Consider the following 21,868-nt stretch of genomic DNA (forward strand, 5'->3'; position numbering starts at 1 on the left):
CATCATAAGAGAAATACAAATCAAAACAACAATGAGATACAACTTCAAACCTATCAGAAAGGGTAAAGCTAACAACTGGGGAAACAACAGATGTTGGTGAGGATGTGGAGAAAGACGAACACTTTTGCACTGCTGGTAGGAATGCAAACTGGTGCAGCCACTCTGGAAAAGAGTATGGAGATTCCTCAAAAAATTGAAAATAGAACTACCCTATGACCCAGCAATTGCACTTCTAGGTATTTATCCATAGGATACAAAAATGCTGATTCAAATTGGCACATGCACCCCAATGTTTATAGCAGCACTATCAACAATAGCCCAATTATGGAAAGATCCCAAATGTCCACTGACTGACAAATGGATAAAGAAGATGTGGTATATATATATATATATATATATATATATATATATACACACACACACACACACACACACACACACACATACACACACATACACTCCACATACATGGAGTATTACTCAGCAATCAAAAAGAATGAACTCTTGTCATTTCCAACAACATGTAAGTAGAATGTATTATGCTAAGTGAAATAAGTCAGAGAAAGGTAAATACCATATAATTTTACCCATATGTGGAATTTAAGGAACAAAACAGATGAACATAGGGGAAAAGAAGGAAAAATAAGATAAAAACAGACAAGCAGGCAAGCCAGAAGAGACTGTTAAATAAAGAACAAGCTGAGGGTTGCTGGAGGGGCTTTGGGTGGCAGATGGGCCAAACAGTGATGGGCATTAAGGAAGGCACTTGTTGGGTGAGCGTTGGGTGTTATATGTAAGTGATGAAACACGAAATTTTACTCCTGAAACCATTATCACATTATATGTTAACTGACTTGGATTTAAATAAAAATTTTAAAAAGTACATGCAAAAATAAAACACGTGAAAATTTAAAAAAATAAAATAAAAAACATATATAATGTGGTACAGGTAAAGATATGAGTTCTGCATAATTACTATATTTTAAAATTGAAAATAAAGGGGAGTAATACACTCATTACTGTTAGAATTGTTGAATCATTGTATTGTACACCTGAAACTAATATAAAACTGTATTGATTATATTTCAATAAAAAATTCAAAAATTCTAAAACAGAGATAATTACGTAACACAAGTAACACTTTCTGCCAACACTAAAGAACAAAACATCTCATGTAAACAGACCCTCAAGCACAGATGCCACAAACACACAAACATACCTGGATGATTCAGAAGAGTATCAAGTTCTTCTTTGGCCACAACCATTCTTAATCTATCACTACTATCAATGACAAAAATAATGGCTTGTCCTTCTCTGTGTAATTTAAAAAATGAGAAAAATTAATGATAAACTCATACATTTTTCCATATTTAGTATTCATCTGCATTTCCTGTGTATTATCTCTTTATTTATTAGTTTATATGAGTGATTAATATATTATCATTAGTCATATTTTATGTAATTTGTTCTCAGTTGGTTGATAATATGGTAAATTTAATGACTTGTTATTTCATAATTTTAAAAAATTACAAGTAAAATCATAATTCTATTACACAGATACAATCATTATTAATACTTTGGTGTAAATCATTTTTGACATTTTCTTTGTGTATACTTACATATGAATATCTACATTTGTATTTAAATGGAATCTTGCTGTTTTACATCCTGACTTTCTGATATATAAACATTTCCGTGATCTTTTTCTGCAGTATGGTTTAAGCTTTTTTAATTTTGAAAGAGAGAGAAAGAGCATGAACAGGGGAGGCACAGAATGAGAGGGAGAGAATCCCAAACACGCTCCACACATCAGTGCAGAGTCTGATGCAGGGCTCAAACTCACAAACCATGAGATCATGACCTGAGCCAAAATCAAGAGTTGGACACTTAACTGACTGAGCCACCCAGGCGCCTCTTGTTTGAGCTACCTTTGTATGAAACATTAAACACTATACCAGTATTTTTTACCTTAACCATAGTGATAAATACATTTTACATTAAGAGGACACATAAGTATACATAACTATATTTGAAATACGTTTTTGGAAATAATTACAAATAGCTTTTATTTTATTCAATTTGATTTTTTTTAAACTGATAACCATCTACTGATAACCAGCTACTGAACTGGCTTAAGGGTTCACCTATAGATCTCACTGGCCCTTAAAAAAAAGTCACTGATTCCCTCTGACCCTTTCATTGCATGGTGTCATCAAATACTGTGCCAAACTTCTATTGTTGGACTTAGAGATTATTCTTAATTTTCATGATTATGAAAAAGTTTGGAATAAACATCCTCCTAAATACAATTTTTAAATTTTTTGATACTTTAAGATTTGTTCTTAGGACTAAAATTTCTAGGAATATATACAAAATTAAAAGTTTTAGATAAACACTGACAAATTGTATTCCAGACATGCTTTATCAACATCATACTTATACTAATATCAGTACTTTTCCCACCCCTTTCCTGTATGGCTTCTTAACAGTTTTCCATTTTTGCCATTTTAAAAGCATATTTACATTGTATTTCATTAATTGCTAGTGAAGTTCAATATCTTTTCATGTATTTACTGGACATTTATATATTTTTTTTGTGAATCACTTATTCTAGTAGTAAGTTATTATTTTAAAGTTCAATGTCATTAGTAATCACACGAATATAAAAATAAAACAACTTTCTAGTTCTATTTCTTCTACCATTAAAAAAAAATGAATACAGATTATCACCAGTCATTTATTAGTAGTAGCCATAGAAATTGATATGACTGGAAAGATCTACCAAGAGCTTTAAAAATGTTCAATCACTTTGAACCAGTAATTTTATTTCTGAAATTTATTCTGAGGAAACATGGACTATGACAAAGATTTATGCAGAAAGATGTGTTAACTGAAGGGCTGTTTATAATCTTCAAAAACTGAGAAAAACCTTTATGTCCAAAAATAGAAAAATGACCAAAAAATAGACATAGGCATATGAAAAAATAACAGGTAGCCATGCATTAGTTATATTCTTTGTATGTTTTTCCTGATTTATTCTTATCATGAATGTTAACTGAAAAAGCAGGATAAACAACTATATATGGCAATTTATAATGTTCCTTTCTCAATTGTGTAAAGTGTGTATTTTATATTTTAAAAAAGAAGAAATATACAAAAAAGATTAACAATAGCAAATTTATTAGTAGTGAGATTTATGGAAAACAACTTTTTTATATTCTCTTCTATATTTTTCAAATATTAAAAAAAGTGCACTCCTTATATTTTATATTTTATTACTTTTTCATATTATAAGGATAAGATGCAAAAATTATATAATAATATTATAGAATCATATAAATGACAAAGTAAACTTCCCTTATAGTCTTGTTGTTCCCAAAACAAATGCTATTAATGGTTAGGTGTACATTCCACCTATTTTTTTTCTTCTCTATATATACTAAGCACATATTTTTATTAAGAATACTATTCTTTTTATAATTGAGATATGTCATTATAAACAGGGTTCAACACACAATTTACAGTGTATATCTTTGCCCACCAGTGTTAGTCATAGGATACTTTTCAAGCAGCAAAATGATGGCTGGAGAGCATGAACATTTTTCATTTTAACAGATACTGGTAAATCTCCCTGAAAAAGATGTTACATTCCCACCATAAGAATGACTTGTTTTGCCAACAGTACACTTAATCTTTTTAACCTCTTTCAGTCTAACAGATTAAAATGAATTTGTTCTTTCATAATTAGAAAAATATAGAGATACAAGATATAAATTTACTATTATTATAAACTTCTCCATAGTAACTATATTCACTTTTCAACCTACAATTTATCTATAGTGTTCATAATTAATTAACTTCTTCCAAAAAGATTTTGAAGAAAAAGGAATTAAAATAAGAAACATTTCCTTTTGGAGTGTCTGGGTGGTTCAGTAAGTTAAGCATCCGACATTTGGTTTTGGGCTCAGGTCATGATCACACGGTTCATGAGGTCAAGCCCCACATCAAGCTCTGTGCTGACAGTGCAGAGCCTGCCTGGGATTTTCTCTCTCCCTCTCTCTGCCCCTACCCCACTCATGCTGTCTCTGTCTCTCAAAATAAATTAATAAACTTAAAAAAAAAAAAGAAACATTTCCTTTTTTTAAAGTACTATTTTCTATGTATTTTTTTATGGCACATTTGCAGGAAAGAATCAAAAAAAAATTAAAATCAGATCTGGCAGTCATGTCATAACCATTGAAAACAAGAGTTCATAATGACAAAAGGGCATTTAGTCAAATGATACTGATTGTAAGTTTCAGACTCCAAAAGTAATTTACATTGCTTATATATGAAGGAGTCCTAGCAATATTAGAAGTTAATGAATTCATTTTAATACCACATGCAAATCTTGAGAGGATATAATACATTTGGATCCTAGTAACTTGATAGTTCTTAATCTGCAGTGATTAGTGAGCACTTGATGTGCATATGCTGAAAAATATCTTGTTTAGAATTGGTTATAGAAAAATGGATCAACTGTTAGTACTATTATTTTAACTAAATTTATTCAATAAATATGTACTGACGTATACGTCCAGCATCATACTTGGCCTTGAAGAAAAAACCTTAATAAGAAATAATCCCTGCTCTTGAGGAATTCATACTCTCACTATGGAGGCAGGTATGGTACAGGACTTTAAGACCTAAGAATTATGATTACAGAGGTGTGAATGGGCAAAGTACTATGTGAATGCTGAGGACAGAATACCTGGGCAACATGGTGAAATTTCACAGAGGAGGTGACTTTTGAGTTAGCCTTAAAGCATGACTATATTAACTTTAAACAAAATAAAAGAGGGCATTAAAAACAGAGAGAACAGCATATGCAAAGAACCAAAGTCATGAAGGGCCTGAAGCCTTTGAAAAATAATATAAAGTATGATCATGTATCTTTTTAAATTAGAAAATGTGCTCAAATTATATGAAAAATAAACATTGCAACCTAGCCCATGTAATCTTTTGGATTTATCTGTTAATCGTTATTTGTTATTAAAATATAATCATCTAGTTAACTAACATTCATAAACATACTTACTTATAATAGTGCTCCCAGAGATTTCTGTATCTTCCTTGACCTGACATGTCAAACACTGTAAAAGACAAACTACAGAAAAAGACAATGAAAACAAAACAAAATCAAACACCAAACAAAACAATGACTACCTTATAAATTACTAACTTAAGGTGTCACTTCTATTTAAAATTTTAATTTTTGGGGCGCCTGGGTGGCGCAGTCGGTTAAGCGTCCGACTTCAGCCAGGTCACGATCTCGCGGTCCGTGAGTTCGAGCCCCGCGTCGGGCTCTGGGCTGATGGCTCAGAGCCTGGAGCCTGTTTCTGATTCTGTGTCTCCCTCTCTCTCTGCCCCTCCCCTGTTCATGCTCTGTCTCTCTCTGTCCCAAAAATAAATAAACGTTGAAAAAAAAAAATTAAAAAAAAAAAAAAATTTTAATTTTTTTCAAAGAAGCCACCTTTGGATATACAATATGCAATTTGAATCAATTTTCAAGTACAAGTCCCATAAAATAAATTTTTTGAATATAAATATTTTTCAATGAGTAACATATAAAAAATGTTTTCCTTGCTAGAGAGATTATCAGAATTTGTCTAAACTCTAAATTCTGAAAAATAATCCACAGGTAGTGGTACAAATATTTTAATACTTATGGATTTCTGAAACAACAAATTAATTTTTCTAAAAGTAGAAGGAATGACGAGGTAGATCTAATATTATCACTTTTTCACCCAAAACTTCTTAGTCACAAGCATAATAAAGTGAATTACCTGGACGATTTGAATTTCTCTATGCTGAATCCTATGGTTGGAACTATATCTTGAGATTGAGCCTTTAAGAGAAAAGATAAATTTAGAAATTTGCAATTACCAAAGATGAATTATTCCTCAGGTTAAAAAAATATCCAATATCCAATTCTCAAATTTTTCACTAAGGAGATGACAGAATTAAACAAAATTATAATTTTTACAGTGGGATCACAGTGTGTGAATGCTTTACAGAAGTTTAAGGTTTACTAATATGAATCTGTATAATGTGTATGTCTTAATTCATATTTTGTGGCTTGCTGCAAGTTACCACAGCCTTAAAGCGGTTTGATGAGTCATTCCGAGTTCACATACAGGACTTTGTAATCTTTCACCACATACTTAATGAGTTTCTATATACTAGAGGGGACTGTTCTCATATCTAGATGGTGAATATACATGGCCCCTGCTCTCACTGAGCTTATTATCTAAAGAAGGTAAACAGCAATAACCAAGTAAACTACAAATGAACACGATTTCAGGCAGTGATAAGTACAATGAAAGGTGATTTGGGGATGGGAGGCAATGGGGGAGGAGGTTGGTATGGGGCATGGAAGAGCCTCTCCGAGGAGGTGACATCTGACCCAAGAGTAAATATCAAAAAGGAGAAAAGCTATGACGAGATCTTGGCAAAGAATATTCCAGTCAAAGGAATTAGCCAGTGCAATGACCCCAATGCAGAAAGGAACTTGTCACTGAGGAAAAGTATAAGACCTGTATATCTAAAATGTACTTAGTAAGGCAGAGAGCTGTATGTAATAAAGAGAGGTAGAGCCTCGAAGGTCATGGTGGGGAATTCTGTGTGAAGAGATACAAGGGGGCAAAAGTACAGCAGGAGACATGTTAGAAAGTCAATTAAGTGACTTAAACTGGCAATTAAAGTGCCTTAAACTGGGGTGTCTGGGTGGCTCAGTTGGTTGAGTATCTGACTCCTGATTTTGGTTCAAGTCATGATCTCACAATTCATGAAACTGAGCCCCATGTCAGGCTCTGTGCTGGCAGTGTGAAGCCTACTTGGGATTCTCTCTCACTCCTCTCTCTCTGCCCCTCTGCCACTCTCTCTCTCTTTCTCTCAAAATAAATATACTTAAAAAAAAAAGACTTAAATTGTAAGTCATCAAATGCCTCCTAACAGTTCCACCATCAAAACTATTCCTCCCTTTGAATAAAAAAAAATCCACTCATTTTCTGAACCTATGAGTTATTCCTGACTGCTTTTTTTTTTTTACATTTTTTAATATAACCATTCCCTAAGTTTTATTGGTCCTATCTCACTAACTTATCACTTCTTGCTTTGCTTTATTACAAAAAACTTGTAATTACTCTTAATTGTTAATATGCTATCTTAGACAAGTTACTTAACTTCTCCAAACCTCAGTTTTCTCAAATGTGAAATCTGTTATTATCTTTAACTTGTAAAGTTATCATGAGAATTAAATCAGTTAATGAATGCAAAATACTCAATACAGTGTCAGGCCCATAGTAAATACTCAACAAATATCATAATTATAGTCACTGATTTCAGTCTCTTTCCAACTTTCTCCATGCAATCAATCACAGTGTAACTTAAAAAAGATCACCCTTTAGTTCATCATGTTGCTTTTGTGTGAAAACAGCAGGAGTAGAAAGAAAACTGTTGCCTCACACCATTACATTTAATTTGGTAGTCTACTTCTGGAAATTTAAAATTCAAATGCAAAGACAGAAGCTGAAAAGTCACTGGAGCTTAGTCACCTTAGTAGCAATGTGCTAGTGAAAAGGCCTCCCTAGAGATGCCCAGTTTTGCTTTTCTGAAGTTTGTTTATTCAGCTTTTCTTTCTTATGAGCTGCCTATATTCTTCCAAAAATATCTTTCTGTTTATGTTAGAATTCATTTCCTGCGATTCAGAGTCCTGCCTCAGATCTTAGGGTTTCTTCACTGCAAAACAAACTTTGGATTAAAGAGTTTCCTAATTTTTGTTGTCTCTAAATAACCCACTGTTTTGGTTTTTGATTTTGATCACAATCATAATAAAATCATCAGCTATTATTATCAGGAAAAATATAACAGTAATAAAAAAGCAAGGAAGTTAAATGTTTAAAGAAATCTCAGGGGCGCCTGAGCAGCTCAGTCAGTTAAGTGTCCGACTTCGGCTCAGATCATGATCTCATGGTTTGTGGGTTCGAGCTCCATGTCAGGCTCTGTGCTGACAGCTGAGAGCCTGGAGCCTGCTTTGGACTCTGTCTCCTCTCTCTCCACCCTTCCCCTGCTCGTGTTCTGTCTCTCTCCCAAAAATAAATAAGCATTAAAAAAATTTTTTTTAAAAAATAAATCTCAGAAGATACACCTCAAAAGAATAGCCCTATCCTCACTGAACTGTAGTTAGAACATTTGCCTAGTCTCTTCACAATCACCCAGCTTCTGCACAAACTCTTTGTTTCCAGATCTTCTCTTTTAACTTGCTGTTTTAATTAACAGGGATAAAATTAATCAACTTTCTTTTCTTCCCATCATTTCTAAAGTTGTAATGTAAGATAATTAGAAAGAAGAAATTCCACAAATTAATTAGGATAAAACAAGATATGTGAGCTGGTGCTTCCAGATTCAAGTAGGATTCATTTTCTTCTAGAGAATGATCTCCAACATTAATCGTCCTCTGCTCTATCTAGGAACAAATACATTTGGTCATTCTCTAACTTGCTCAGGGAATGGTACAAAGCAAGCAAAGAGTATAGGAATTATCACCTCAGTGGAATAGTCTATCTGACACAGCCCAAGGATAGACTAATGTTAACAAGAATAGAACAGGATTTCTGAGAGAGGATTCTATTTGGTTGGTCTAGTAAACATGATATCCTTGGTGCCATCAATCATCATTCCCTGCCCAAAAATGAAAATAGAAAAATAACCCATCAGTCCATTCACCCAAAATACACTTATATACCTTGCAATATTATTTGGGATTTAGTGTTGATTAATATGAGATATATGCTCTTAAGAAATTTAAATTTATGAGGAAACATTTAATAAACAAGCTACCAATCAAATATGCAAGATATTTCAGATTGTTTTAAATTATACAAATCAGGATGATGTGGTAGTATAATGGCATTTATGTGGGAAAGGGGGGGTGGTTGGGAATTGGAAAAGAAAGATATTTATAGAGTGCATCTCTAAGAAAATACAGCTAAGACCAGATTCTCCAGTGATCAGGTTAAAATGCCTCCTCACCCCCATTCATCAGTTTAGAAAACACCAGCAACCTCAATACATTGACAATAAATAAGCATTAAGATAGCTTAAAGCCATTTTGGGGCAGGGAAGTATCTAGTTACCTAGAAACTACTTCTATCCACAGACAAAAAAAAGAGACGTTACTATAAAATAAGATTTGCAAATTTTTTTTGCAAGAAGTTTCTTGATAGAGCATTGTAGATTTCTATAATTCACTTAATTCATTAAAAATAATCTTTCTAGAGGTACCTGGGAGGCTCAGTCGGTTAAGTGTCTGACTCCTGATTTCAGCTCAGTTCATGTTCTTGTGGTTTGTGGGATTGAGCCCTGTGTCAGGTTCTGCTCTGACAGCGCAGAGCCTGCTTGGATATTCTCTATCTCCCTCTCTCTTTCTGCCCCTCCCCAACTTGTGTGGGCATGCTGTCTCTCTTTCTCTCTCAAAATAAATAAATAAACTTTTAAAAATAATGTTTCTAATAGTGGATGTAAGCTCACAAGAGATTTCTTCAGTACAGAGACACTGAGGAAACAAGGGTTATTATCTATACCTGTGTGACAGAGATTGGGAGCCTTTTTCAAGTGGTCTTTTGGCTATTAGCACCAAATTAAAAAAAAAAAAAAAAGCAAAGCAACTTACTGTGTTCTTAGGATCTAGAGGTCAGTTATTCAAGGAGACAGGGTAGTTGCCTAAAGATTAAATCTCAGGAAGTGGTGTTAGAAAGTAGGTGATCATCCCCTTAAAATAGCTGTATAGCAAGTCTAGGCTAGTTTTGTAGTTCACCAGAGGTAACAGAGAGACAGGGATGTTGGAAAACAATGGAAGATTAATTAAAAAACCTTAGTTACTGGCTGTGAACCCAGGTTTTCCGAAGGGCTCTTCCTGACTAATGTGGTGTGTTAGGCAGGGTTAACAGGTTACAAAACCAGTCTGAAATGGGGGTATTATAAGATCACAGGGGTGTCTGGGTGTCTTAGATGGCTGAGCATCAGACTCTTGATTTCAGCTCAGGTCATGATCCCAGGATTGTGTGATTGAGCCCTGCATCAGGCTCCATGCTGAGCATGGAGCTTGCTTGATTCTCTCTCTTGCTCTTTTTCTTTCTCTCTCTCTCCCTCTGCCCCTCTGCCCTGCTCATGTGCTCTCTTTCTAAAAAAAAAAAAAAAAAAAAAAAAAAAAAAAAAAAAGATTATTTTAAGATCCAGACTGAGCATGCTGTCTCCTTCCCTTTTTGACCCAAATCCCTAGAAATGACAAAAGAAACTATGAAAAAAAATCCATAGCTAATTTAAAACATAAGAGCCATTGTCTTCAAAAGAATATCCTTGTTCAGGTAAGAAAGCTGTTTGCATCCATACCAAGGAAGATTCTTCCTATGGTAATAACCATATTTTGGAACATAAGATTACTATACTGTTGGGGAGGATGGAAAAAGAGACTCTAATTTCTATTCTGTTTTTTTAATGTTATTTCTCCCAATGTGAGTGCAGTAGACATTGAGGGACTGGTCCATTTTGTGGTTATTAATGGTGGCTCTGGTTTCAATAATTTTGTACTTATTTGAGATCAGTTTTACCAAAACAAAAAAATTTACCTTTGAGGCTATTCTCTGATGTGGAGAAAAGTGTAAACACCTCTGACAGAATAGGCCCTTGCTTAAAAAATTTCCTTATAATCTTGTTCGCTTATTGCTGACAGCTTTACCCACAGAAATGCAGGTCACCAGTCACTGAGTTTAAGCATTTGCCCATACAGATCTTCTGATAGCTGATCCACAGTACTGATTATGGGCCCAGGCACAGCTGGGTATGGCTCTACTTTTAACATATACTCACTGTTCTTTAAATTCAATTCTGGACCCCATCCAACTGGGTAGGTTGCTTTATCTTCCTCTTAAGGACTGATAAAAGAAATTTTGTATAATCACAAAGTCAGGAGATAGACTCCAACGTATGTGGGCTTTTTGACCTGATCTTTGCATTATTGGGGAAGAATCTCTTTTTTCCTGTCTTCATATAGAGAAAACTTCATTAAATGATACTCCTTATTTCTCAATCTCCCCTCCACCAATTTATTCCTCTCCATGGGAAAAGAATTACTCCTTTGCCCAGTTTGTGAAGTGAACTGAGCATTCTTCATTCTTCCTCTCTCTCCTCATGCTTATCACAAGCCACATGCTTATCACAAGCATGCACTCTCATCTGATCTTAGCCATTCAATAAACCTAGAAGAGTAGGATTTTTCCCTGAGGAGCAAAACTTGAAATTTTGGGAGGCCAATCTCAATACAATAGAGTGTTAGCAACTCCTCTGAACAGACCTAACCTCACCCTCCAAAATCAACCTTTTAAATAAAGCTGGGATTTTTTTTTTAAGTTTATTTATTTATTTTGAGAGAGAGAGAGTGCATGCAAGCAGGGGAAAGGCAGAGAAAGAGGGAGAGAGAGATTCCCAACAGGCTCTTCACTGAAAGCACAGAGACTGATGTGGGGCTCGAACTCATGAACCGTGAGATCATGACCTGAGCTGAAGTTGGACACTTAACGGACTGAGCCACCCAGGCACCCCAAAGGTGGTATTTTTGATCTCTGCCTGACTTCAGCATGTATGCCTGAGCTGACTCCCAACTCAGTGGCGAACTCCTTAAATTAACTAAATTGCCTTCCAAATCCATCTTCGACTTCTTATCCTGGCTGCCTCAAACTATCTCCAACCTGAAGATACACCAGCAGTTAGTTGTTTTTCTGTGGCAAACTCATCCATGTAGAAGGGAATAATGACCAGAAAAAAAAGAAATAATGGTGTTTTTGTAATTCCAAAGCAATCTCCAACTAAACAGAAGTAAAACTAAAGCTGTTGCAAAAGAAAATGGAGTAGTAAGGCTGTCTATTCTGCCCAATGTGAAGCATTATTTGAAGACAATAAAATTCATCTTCAACTACTATATTTAGGAGCAATTATTTCCCATTCTCTAGCCATTTAGTCATTAAAAGTACCAGCTTGTTTTTTGTCCCATCTGTATGCAGTCTATTTTTTCACTCTACATTTTTCACTAATGGCTTTTACCTAAATAAGTGTATTTACAACTGTAAATGTTAGTTGTCTATTCAATATCCATTCTCTCCTTCTTCTATACTTACAGGATCCTTATTATTCCTGGAAGCAGCAGTATGCCTTGCTTTAAAAAAAAAAAAATCCAGCTTAGGGGCACCTGGGTTGCTCAGTCGGTTAAGTGGCCGACTCTTGATTTTGGCTCAGGGCATGACCTCACTGTTTGTGGGGTGGAGCCCCACAACAGGCTCTGTGCTGACAGTGAGGAGTCTAATATTCTCTCTCCCCCTCCCCCCATTCTCTCTCGCTCTATCAAAATAAATAAATAAACTTTAAAAAATCCAGCTTTATTTATAGTTAGGGGTAGCCAATGAAATGTAAGTTAGGAATCATCAGTTGGTGCTTCTGGGTAAGCTCTTTAAAGAGGGCTTATTTAGGAAGAAGGTCTATTCCTTCAGCTTATTCTTTTCTCCTCCTGGTGACTTAGAATAATAGTTAAGCAAGGTGACCATGTGGAGATCTTGAAGATGAAAACCAGGCACTTGGAATAGAATAACAGAAAGATGGAAGATGCCTGGATATCTCACAACTGACCGCAGCCCTGGAATACCTCCTGTACTACCAGCCCTGGAATACCTCCTCAGGACTTATTTAGGTGACAGAAAAAGAAACCTCTTACTTATTTAGTCCACTGTTATGTGGGTTTTCTTTATGTGTAGCAGAACCTAACTTCAACTTATGTACCATGTGTTGAATGTATAGCTTTATATATTTTACAGTTATTAAAATTATATTTTCATATACTTATTACTTCTATGACTTAAAGTCATTCGGCTTACTACTACTGATAGGTATACCACACTCCTGGTAAACTGTCTAATTATCCATAGAACCCATAAAAATGATTCACCTTTCCCTTTGCTTATTAAGAAAGAGCCAAAAAGAAGGCAATGCTACCTAAGAGTAAACTTTGCAAATCTGTGAGAATCTTTAAAGAAAAAAAGACATTTGGAAAATATTCCAATTTAAATAATTATCAAGACATATTTATCAAGACAAGTATTACTAATGTATACCTGCATAAAATACACTGCAAATTATGGCACCCTGACATTTATTACTTTACGGTACTACAAGGTTAACAGGATTTCATAACATGATTATCTGAAGTAATGATGGCAAACAAAATAATTCTGCATATTAACTTTCTCTCGCAGAAAATACTTAAAGCATCTAAAAAAGATACTTACATTTGAAGGTTTAAGTTTGTTAATGATTGTTGTTTTGCCACTATTATCCAGCCCAAGGCACAAAACATGAACCTCCTTCTTCCTTAGGCCAAGCAAGCCTGAAAGTCTGTCTAGCAATCCCATAATGTGATTCAAATATTTACAAACCAGCTGCAAGTCAGAAAGTAAAAATGATATATCAATCACAGGCACTTTAGGTAAGGAAAATATGAGCATGTGTATCAAAAATTTAATAATTTAAAGACATAATGATAAAAACCATGTCAATGTAGCTCTGTATTTAGTAAACAGAATTTAAGCTGATTATCACAAAGGAGCCTTAACTGAAATGCAGATTGGCAGCTTACAACCCTAGGTAACACACAGAATAATGCCCTTGAAATAACTGTACTTTTCTCATTGTAATTTATAATATTTAAGAAGAAAATGTGGTTAAACTCAGTATTGTGTGGACTATGCCAGTTGTGATCTTGCAAATATATGCAGCCTTTTCTGGAAATCTGGAACAATGAATGGGCAAAGGGGTTCATGCTAAGCCTAATGTGGAAGCTTAGAAGGCAGATTAAAAAAAAAAGAGAGAGAGAAAAACTTAGAATTTAGCTACATTATTTGTGCCACTGGCTAAATCTTTTTCTGAAGCCAGGCCCATTGTTGTATTATGCAATAATGTGAACTATTAAATTTACTGTTTTTGTTTGTTTGCTTCTATCCAGCTTAGGTTGCATTTTCTATCAATAGGAACAAAGAATCCTAACAGATATATTTATCTTAATATACATTGCTAGACATACTGCTTGTTCATAACCTGCTATGAACATTCCAAATGAAACTTTCCAAAGGTGCTCCCTTTGGGTCCATCCCTCCCCAAAACATTATAATGTGATGGCAGAAGAGAGATATCCCTGTTGTCAGCTCTCAACTGCTGCCCGGACTGCTATAGCAGCAACTGCAATCTGCCTGTGTCCAAAGTATTTCCTATTATTTTAACCATCATTTCTGAGTTCTCTAAATAGTCATCTCATTTAATTGATTTATTCTCATCTCCATCTAAGGTTCCAGAAGCCTGTCATTCCCCAGCTCCTTCAGTACTTTTTAACCCACACTATCCTAGGCAAGGCCATTCCTTGAAGGCTGTGAGCTTGCAGCAACTTAAATGATGAGGTTCCCAAGACAAGTGCATCCAAAAGGAGGCTGTGTCATCGATTTTGCTTAGGCCTGTTGGGGGATCACACGGAAATTTCAAAACTGAATTCCAATGATGCGCAGAAAAGAGAAGGTACAATGCCCCACACAAGCATGGGGCCTATAAAACAGAGCCACAGTTGTTTTATCCAAGGGATGGGTTTGATCTCAGGTACTCCACTTGTGCCACTTTCTCCTTGTGCTGGAGATTCAACTCTCACTCCATCAATTCCTTTAAATCTCCACTTAAGGAGCATTTGTAGAATCTACTACAAGTTAGCCTTCTGATATGAAGCAATTCACACAGACCATTTTAATTGAAAGTAGATTTGCTATTACTCACTTTGTTATTTATTGTACCAAACATACTAATATAAAGGCAATATCTTGTTTTCCATTTTTCATACAATTTGAACAGATTTTTTAAAAAAATGACTACTTCTCACATCCTCCTCCTTTGAGCATCCACTATAAAGCACTGACTGTCAAAAGATTGATACTTGAATATTCAATTCATTTTCCATAGAACCCTGGATTGTGATTTTCCAACCCTTTTTCATGGATTATCAAACCTAATGCTTGTTAATGAAATATTTGGGGGCATACAATTTAGAAGTCAGTTGTTCTAAAAGCTATAATTATAGCCTTATACATGCTTCTATTTCTTAGTAATCATACATTTCTGTAAGTTTAATTTTTGCATGCATGAAAGAAGGAAAGATAACAATTTAAGCCACTTAACGTTTATTTACAATGCCCTATGTGCACAGTGGGAGATAAAATTAAAGTTTTCTGTAGCTCACTACGTCTAAAGCCCTGTCAACTTTTGCTGCACAGGGGAATCAACTACTTGAAGTAATTCTGATGAAGGGATTAGGGCATCTGTATTTTGAAAAGTTACACAGTGTTTCTGATGTACAGTTACTATTGAGAACTACTGGCTTTCAGAATAAAGCCCAAACTTTCTCCCATAGCTTTTAAGGTTCACAGCTTGGCTCCAATCTACCTTTCTAGTTTATTATCTTACTGTTTTATTGTTTTCCTCTCTCTGCACACCAATCAATTCTCTTGATTGTGATCTGAGATTCTTTCTAAAGGATTACTTGTTGCCAGAAGAGTCTTGAAGAATTAGGATGTTATCCACAGACAGTAAAGGGCTTGGAAAGTAGGCCTCAGAGATAGTGGTCGGGCAGAGAAACCACCACGAATGGTACTTTGTACACTTTAAGGAGTATTCCTAGAGTGAATTATAGCTCACTCTTAGTACTTCAGGCATTTTTATTAGGCTTTTAGTTTTTGATGATGAAACTTCAATTACGTTTTCCACAAACCAAATAAAAACAAAAAACTGGGCGGTGTTAAAACCAAACAAACACATGCCCAACCCAGTTCAACGAGTTTTCTGGGGTCCCTTGTACTAACCGCATAAACCAGCTTTCCTTTTCCACCTCTTAAACTTTAGAAACAACAGTACACAGTGAAAAAAAAAAAACAACTAGGAAAGAGTAAAAAGCAATTCTAAAACGCAATTCTAAAACGCGGCGGGAGTGGTGGCGGTGGTGGCAGCGCTGGCTACAGATAGGGGGCAGGGAGATACCTGGTCTTTGAGGTTGGTCTTGCGGGCCCAGGAGCTGAAGAGGTACAGGAATGGGCCACTCGCTCGTATCCGTCTCTGGGTTAAGAATCGGGCGTCTCTCAGCCTTCTTCTCTATGCTTCCATTGGAAGAATCCCTGCTCCTGAGCAAAGCCGCTTCTACAAGTTGGGTGAATTGGTAGCTTGTGCCACAGCCGGAGCATCAGTGGCTGGGCAGGCGCCTAGGCGCGTAGCGTTCCCTAGGCAACCGGACGTTCTTCCGGTCCCGAAGCCACGCCTCCTTGGAGTTTTAGGAAGTCAGACTTGGTGCTCTTGTTTATGGGATTGAAGAGCACCGGAAAATGCCAGAGGCACACCGAGGAGTATTAAAGAATGTGTTTAGACAGGTGGCGGGGTGAACTGCCGCCTTCCTGCGAGGAGCAGAGCTGTCCCGGATGGAGCATGATGGGAGTTGTAGGAGCGCGCACAGCCTGCTGGGAAGCGCCTGGCCTGGCGTTTGCTGTGGGCGTTTCTTTCCGTCCGGATTTCTCTCAGGCTCTCGGGAGAGTATCAGCAATTTCACCCATTTGGGGCGGGCCTTTCTTGTGGCTGCCAGAGAGCTAAGAAACCTACGTGTGTTTACCCGGCACGCGCGGCAGCGTGATGGCAACGACTGAAAGACACAACTGTGCCCACTCTGGCAAGGCGTGCACCGGAGTTGCCCCGATGCCCCTTAAACCGAGGCTTTCCGGGCTGTGTTAGGCCTCAGGCTCTGGAGTCCTGGAGAAGTAAAAATGTTAGGGAGTGGAGAGAAACTAGTGTAAAAAGGCGAAAGCATTACTCGACAGAAGAAGTATGCCTGTACTCTGTCTTCTTAGCTCTCTGATCTCCTGAAGAAATTTCCACTAGTCATAATCTGATTAGATTACTGCCCCCAGAATCAAGGCTGTAGGTGGTTCAGAAAAGGAATAGTCTGAATGCTTAACAGTAACCACCTTAAATTCCACTGGGATTTTACAGTGATAGTCCAGTTGAAAACACCTGGATATACGCATTTCTTCACATTTTTATAACCGCGCTTTCCAAAGGACAGACTACAGTTGGGAGTAATTTTGAAGATTTTTCAGTCAGCCTAACCTACCTCCGTCCTAGGGCCGATGAATGGTTTTCATGGCTTAAAACGTTCTTCAGATGAGTTTTCATCTCTGGTTTCCTTTTTGGCCTTGAGTATGGACCATCAGCCCCCCTCCCCCCACCTCCAGCTAGTGTTATGTTTACTACCCTGCCTGGTTTTTGGCCTAGGAGGGTGAAAAAAGAGACTGGAAGAGTTACATAAAATTATTGATGCAAGTGTTTATGTGAATGATTACAGAGTGGGTTGGTTGGTTTGTTTTGTTTTATGACATTTCCAAATTTGCAAATGTGATTATTTTACAATGAAAAAGAGTGGGGTTCTGCGCAAATGACTTGAAAGGCTAAAACTGACAAAAACCAAAAACCCAACAGTTGTATATTTCAAAATACTTACAGATGTTCTTGAAAAAAATGTACGGATGTATTTTTTCTGTGTGGCCTTAGGCCAGTTAACTCTTTATGCTTCAGCTTCATCACTTGCAAAAATACACTATTATCTCATTTGGCAGTTTTGAGGATTGAAAAGATTAAAAAACTATGTATGTTTCGCACATAGTAGGTGTTCAGTGAATAAGTTCCTGTCTTCCTTCACCCTGAAATTTTTATTATATAGATAGGATTTGACCCAATTCCTAAATGTTCTGGCTCGTTAACTTCTGACTGTAAATGCATTTACAGGGAGGTATTACTTTTCTTTCTGTCTCGCTGTTGTGATTCATTTTGATGAAACATGGAAGCTAATTTCTGAATAGCCTGAATGACTTTTTTTTTTTTTTTTCCTTAGAGTTAAGCAGAAATCTTATGTTTCAGAAAACATTAGTGGACAGACTTATTTTTTCCTGTTTGGAGTTGATATTTTCTGTCCTTAGGTTGAGTTCAATTTTTGCTTAGTACAAAACAGTTGGTGAATACTGGAAATGTAACCGGGAGATTGGGTATCAAATTTTCAGTAAATGTGGGCATAAACATAAATCTTTTACAAAAAAAAATAGCTAAGAAAATAGTTATCTTAGGTAAGTGTAGTTGATGTCTTGATTTACTATCATTAGAGATTAAATTATGGTTACAAAACCTACAATGTACTTAATAATCTAGAAAATGCCAGTTTTAAAAATACGTCAAAGTTTAAAAACGTAAATATTTCATATGGTTGAATCTGCGCTGTGGTACTTTGCCAACTGAAATTGCCTTCGAGTACATTTAGGCTCAGCATAAAAATTGTTCCAATTGATGTAATAAGTTAGTTTGGCTATCTTCATTTTATTATGAGGGAAAGAAGCTTTAAAAATGGTATGTGATTTTCTGAAGACTACTTAAGATATCTGTATAAGAGAAGAAAGTTTCTAGTATTTTATAACCAGTTTTAATTTTACACTGGCTTTTGGAACTGTAGTAGAAGAATTATAAGAGTCCAGTGTAAGATACAACTACAATACTATTCTGATTAATTCAGGATACTTTTAAAAAAATGTTTATTTATTTTGAGAGAGAGAGAGAGAGAGAGAGAGAAAGAGAGCAGGGGAGGGGCAGAGAGAGGGAAACCGAAAACCCCAAGCAGGCTCTGCACTGATAGTGTAAGACTTGAACTTCACAAACCATGAGATTATGACCTGAGCCGAAATCAAGAGTTGGATCCTTAACTGGCTGTGCCACCCAGGTGACCCAAGGGTAATTTTTATGTATTTTTTATGTATTTTATTACCAGCAACTTTTAAAAGAATATAGAAAATCACTGAATCATAGTTTATTGCATGTTTTGGGAATGAATAGTCTAAAGCTGTTTGAATAGTTGGACATTATGTGTATCTTTTGGTTTTCGGTAATTTTATGTACCGTATCACCTCTGCAATGAACAGTTTAATTTATTGAAACTCACAAAATAGTTGGCCGATATGAAATCACTACAAAAATATATATCTATTTATAATGATTTATGTGAATTTATCCCTTGACCCTAATGACATTATCTTGAAAAATTACAGCTATGATTTTGCATCCAGAATTATATATATAAAGAGCATCTAGATTTAAGAGACTAAAAATGTATTAAATCTGCATCAAACAACAGTACAAAAAAGTCACAAATTTAACCACCAGAACTGTAACTTTTATTTGCTAATAGATATTTTAATAAACAGGCTTACTCCATCTGTAAGACCCTGGTAATGCCTCTTAGGAAATCATAGAAAAATAAAATACAATAATTAGTAATTTGTACTTTGTACAAAAATGTTACTATGTTGCTCAGCAGGTAGTTTTGCTAAACACCATATTCTTTCAGCAAATAGATGACATATGTAATGCAATTCACCACAAACAATCCCTCATTGAGAGCTGAGCATTCTATAACACTATTAACTTGTAAGCATGCCAGCACATGAAAATTTACATGGAACATCATAATATTACAGTAGATTTTTATAAGATGACAACAATACCACCTTTAGTAAGTCTGGCCTACTTCACTGCTATAGCAAAGTAGATAATAGGTAGGATTGCAGTTCAATTTTTAACACCCTTTTACTGTGTTTATCTCTCTATTATCTTGTTATACAACCAGAAAAGAGAACATAGTCTGTGTAAGGAACCTGAGTGGAAGGCATATATTGAAGTTCTATATAGATACCAAAGAGAAACAGTAATAACAAAGAGAAAAAAACTATAGTGCTGCACTTCCTTATTCTCACAGATCTTTTCCTCCTTTTGTAAGAGTAGATGGGTACACTGCTAAATCCATAATTAATGATAACTAACTTTATGATAGGTTACAGAGAGATACATTTTAAAAACCATATTCACTCTTATAGGAAGGAGAAATGACTTCAGCTGCAGTTTTTCATGAGTCAAATAATTGCTTTATGAGGAATTAAATGTCTCAACCTAGACAGATGTTATCTGGTATTTTATATAAATGTACTATTTAGTATTAAATTAATAAACTTTTTAGGATTTGTGCTACAAAGATTTTTATAACTTTTATTTTGAATACACTGCAACTGTTGACATCTACCATTTAATATTTGACATGGCCATTTAAATATTAAGTGTTTAACCAAATACATATTTATATGTACACATATATCTTTATATTTTTGTCTATGCTAAAACAGCAAAAAAAAAGGAGAGCAATCTTATTCCATTATTCACAATCTAATTTTACATCAAACCCATATGCACCTATAAGTTCAACACATTGAATTACATACAGCCTATCCAGAAATAAAGATCCAAGCACAATTAAGAGATCATATCCTTCCAATAGGATAGGGAGGTCACAATGAACAAAAGAACCATATTTATTGCCCATGTGTTTCTCCTAAATGACAGATGGTACTGATGTTTTTCATATGAAAACAAAAGTATTGTTTTACTAAACGATTAGAGCCTATTTGCCTTTTTTTTCTTTTTTAATTCAATGGGGGGCTTAAAACCCTCCAAAATGGTAATTTGAGGAAATCTCCAGCTTGAGTATACATACACATCTTTCAAGATTAAACTAATTTTAATTTTCATAGGCTTTGAACTAGAATAGTAACAAAACATTTCTGCCTTTTATTCTATAAGAGACAAAAATAACAAAACATGTGGAATGTCTATGTCATTGAGAAATCCTCAATCTCTACATTAGGAAAAGAGAACTCTATTACGAGAGTCCTTGAAACTCACAGAATTTTTTCAGGTCCTTCTAATAAGATGTCTCAAAAATATTCAGTAAGAATGGCTTTAAAATATTTTATATACTAGGTCTTTTTCCTATGATGTATTAACATACACACAAATACCCACTATGTGTTTATGTATATGTGTATGGCTATGTCTGTGTGTATATATAGAGTTCACTTTCCCCCTTTCCAACTACTTACTCCTCCTCCAACCTATACTCCCTTCCCACTCCATATGTTGAATTTTATGTCATCTTGGTAAATAGAACTATTCACCTAGTAATATCCTTATCTTTCTACCACAAATCTATCAGCCTATCTGCAATTCTGCGTTCCCTCCATTGCCATTCTATGTCCCCTCCTATCAAAAACTAACCTCCCTACTTATACTGTGAATCCTAACCCTTCTACTTCTCAAGACCTTTTCTATAATGATATTCTCTTGCATAATCAGTTTCCCCTTTTCTACCAGATTGTTCTCATTAGTATATAAATATACTCTAGCATCTTTTCTCTAAACACACACACACACACACACACACACCAAACTTCTCTTGACCCCATATTTCCCTGAAGCTACTGCCTTATTTCTTACTTCTTTTAAAGGAAAACTTCTTGAAAGAGGTTTAGTAGATATTGACTCCACCACCTTTCCTGCAATTGCTTCTTAATCCACTACAATCAGGCTTTGACTACACTACTTCATAGAGACTGTCCTTGTCAAGACCACAAATAACTACTATGTTGCCATGTCCAATGGCCATTTCTTCGTTCTCATCTTGGCTTCTTATAAGCATTTAATCCAGATGACCAGTTAGTTGCATTTCTTTTTTCCCTAACTTACTTTGGCTTCCTTAGTGTCTTATGTTGGCTTCCAATTCTCTGCCTAACTTCTCAACATTGGAATACCCTAGACCCTCAACTGTGGCCTACTTCTCTAAAAA

General features: G+C 35.5%; 1 protein-coding gene across 1 annotated transcript in view; it reads right to left on the reverse strand.

Moving 5' to 3' along the window:
- The window catches only part of ARL6 (ADP ribosylation factor like GTPase 6), a 40,925-nt gene extending 24,539 nt beyond the window's left edge, over positions 1–16,386 (reverse strand). Inside the window, exons 1-5 of the mRNA XM_047099881.1 lie at positions 16,153–16,386; positions 13,374–13,523; positions 5,826–5,887; positions 5,078–5,146; positions 1,220–1,314 (exon numbers count right to left, since the gene is read on the reverse strand). Of these exons, the coding sequence (XP_046955837.1) occupies positions 1,220–1,314; positions 5,078–5,146; positions 5,826–5,887; positions 13,374–13,496 (349 nt within the window). The 5' untranslated portion in view covers positions 13,497–13,523; positions 16,153–16,386. The remainder of the gene's footprint in view (positions 1–1,219; positions 1,315–5,077; positions 5,147–5,825; positions 5,888–13,373; positions 13,524–16,152) is intronic.
- Between the last annotated feature and the right edge of the window lie 5,482 nt (positions 16,387–21,868).

Source organism: Lynx rufus, unplaced genomic scaffold, assembly GCF_022079265.1.
Source record: "Lynx rufus isolate CCGP_SWC_20201006 ecotype Redwood Valley unplaced genomic scaffold, mLynRuf1.p SCAF_5, whole genome shotgun sequence".
Classification (NCBI taxonomy): Eukaryota; Metazoa; Chordata; class Mammalia; order Carnivora; family Felidae; genus Lynx; species Lynx rufus.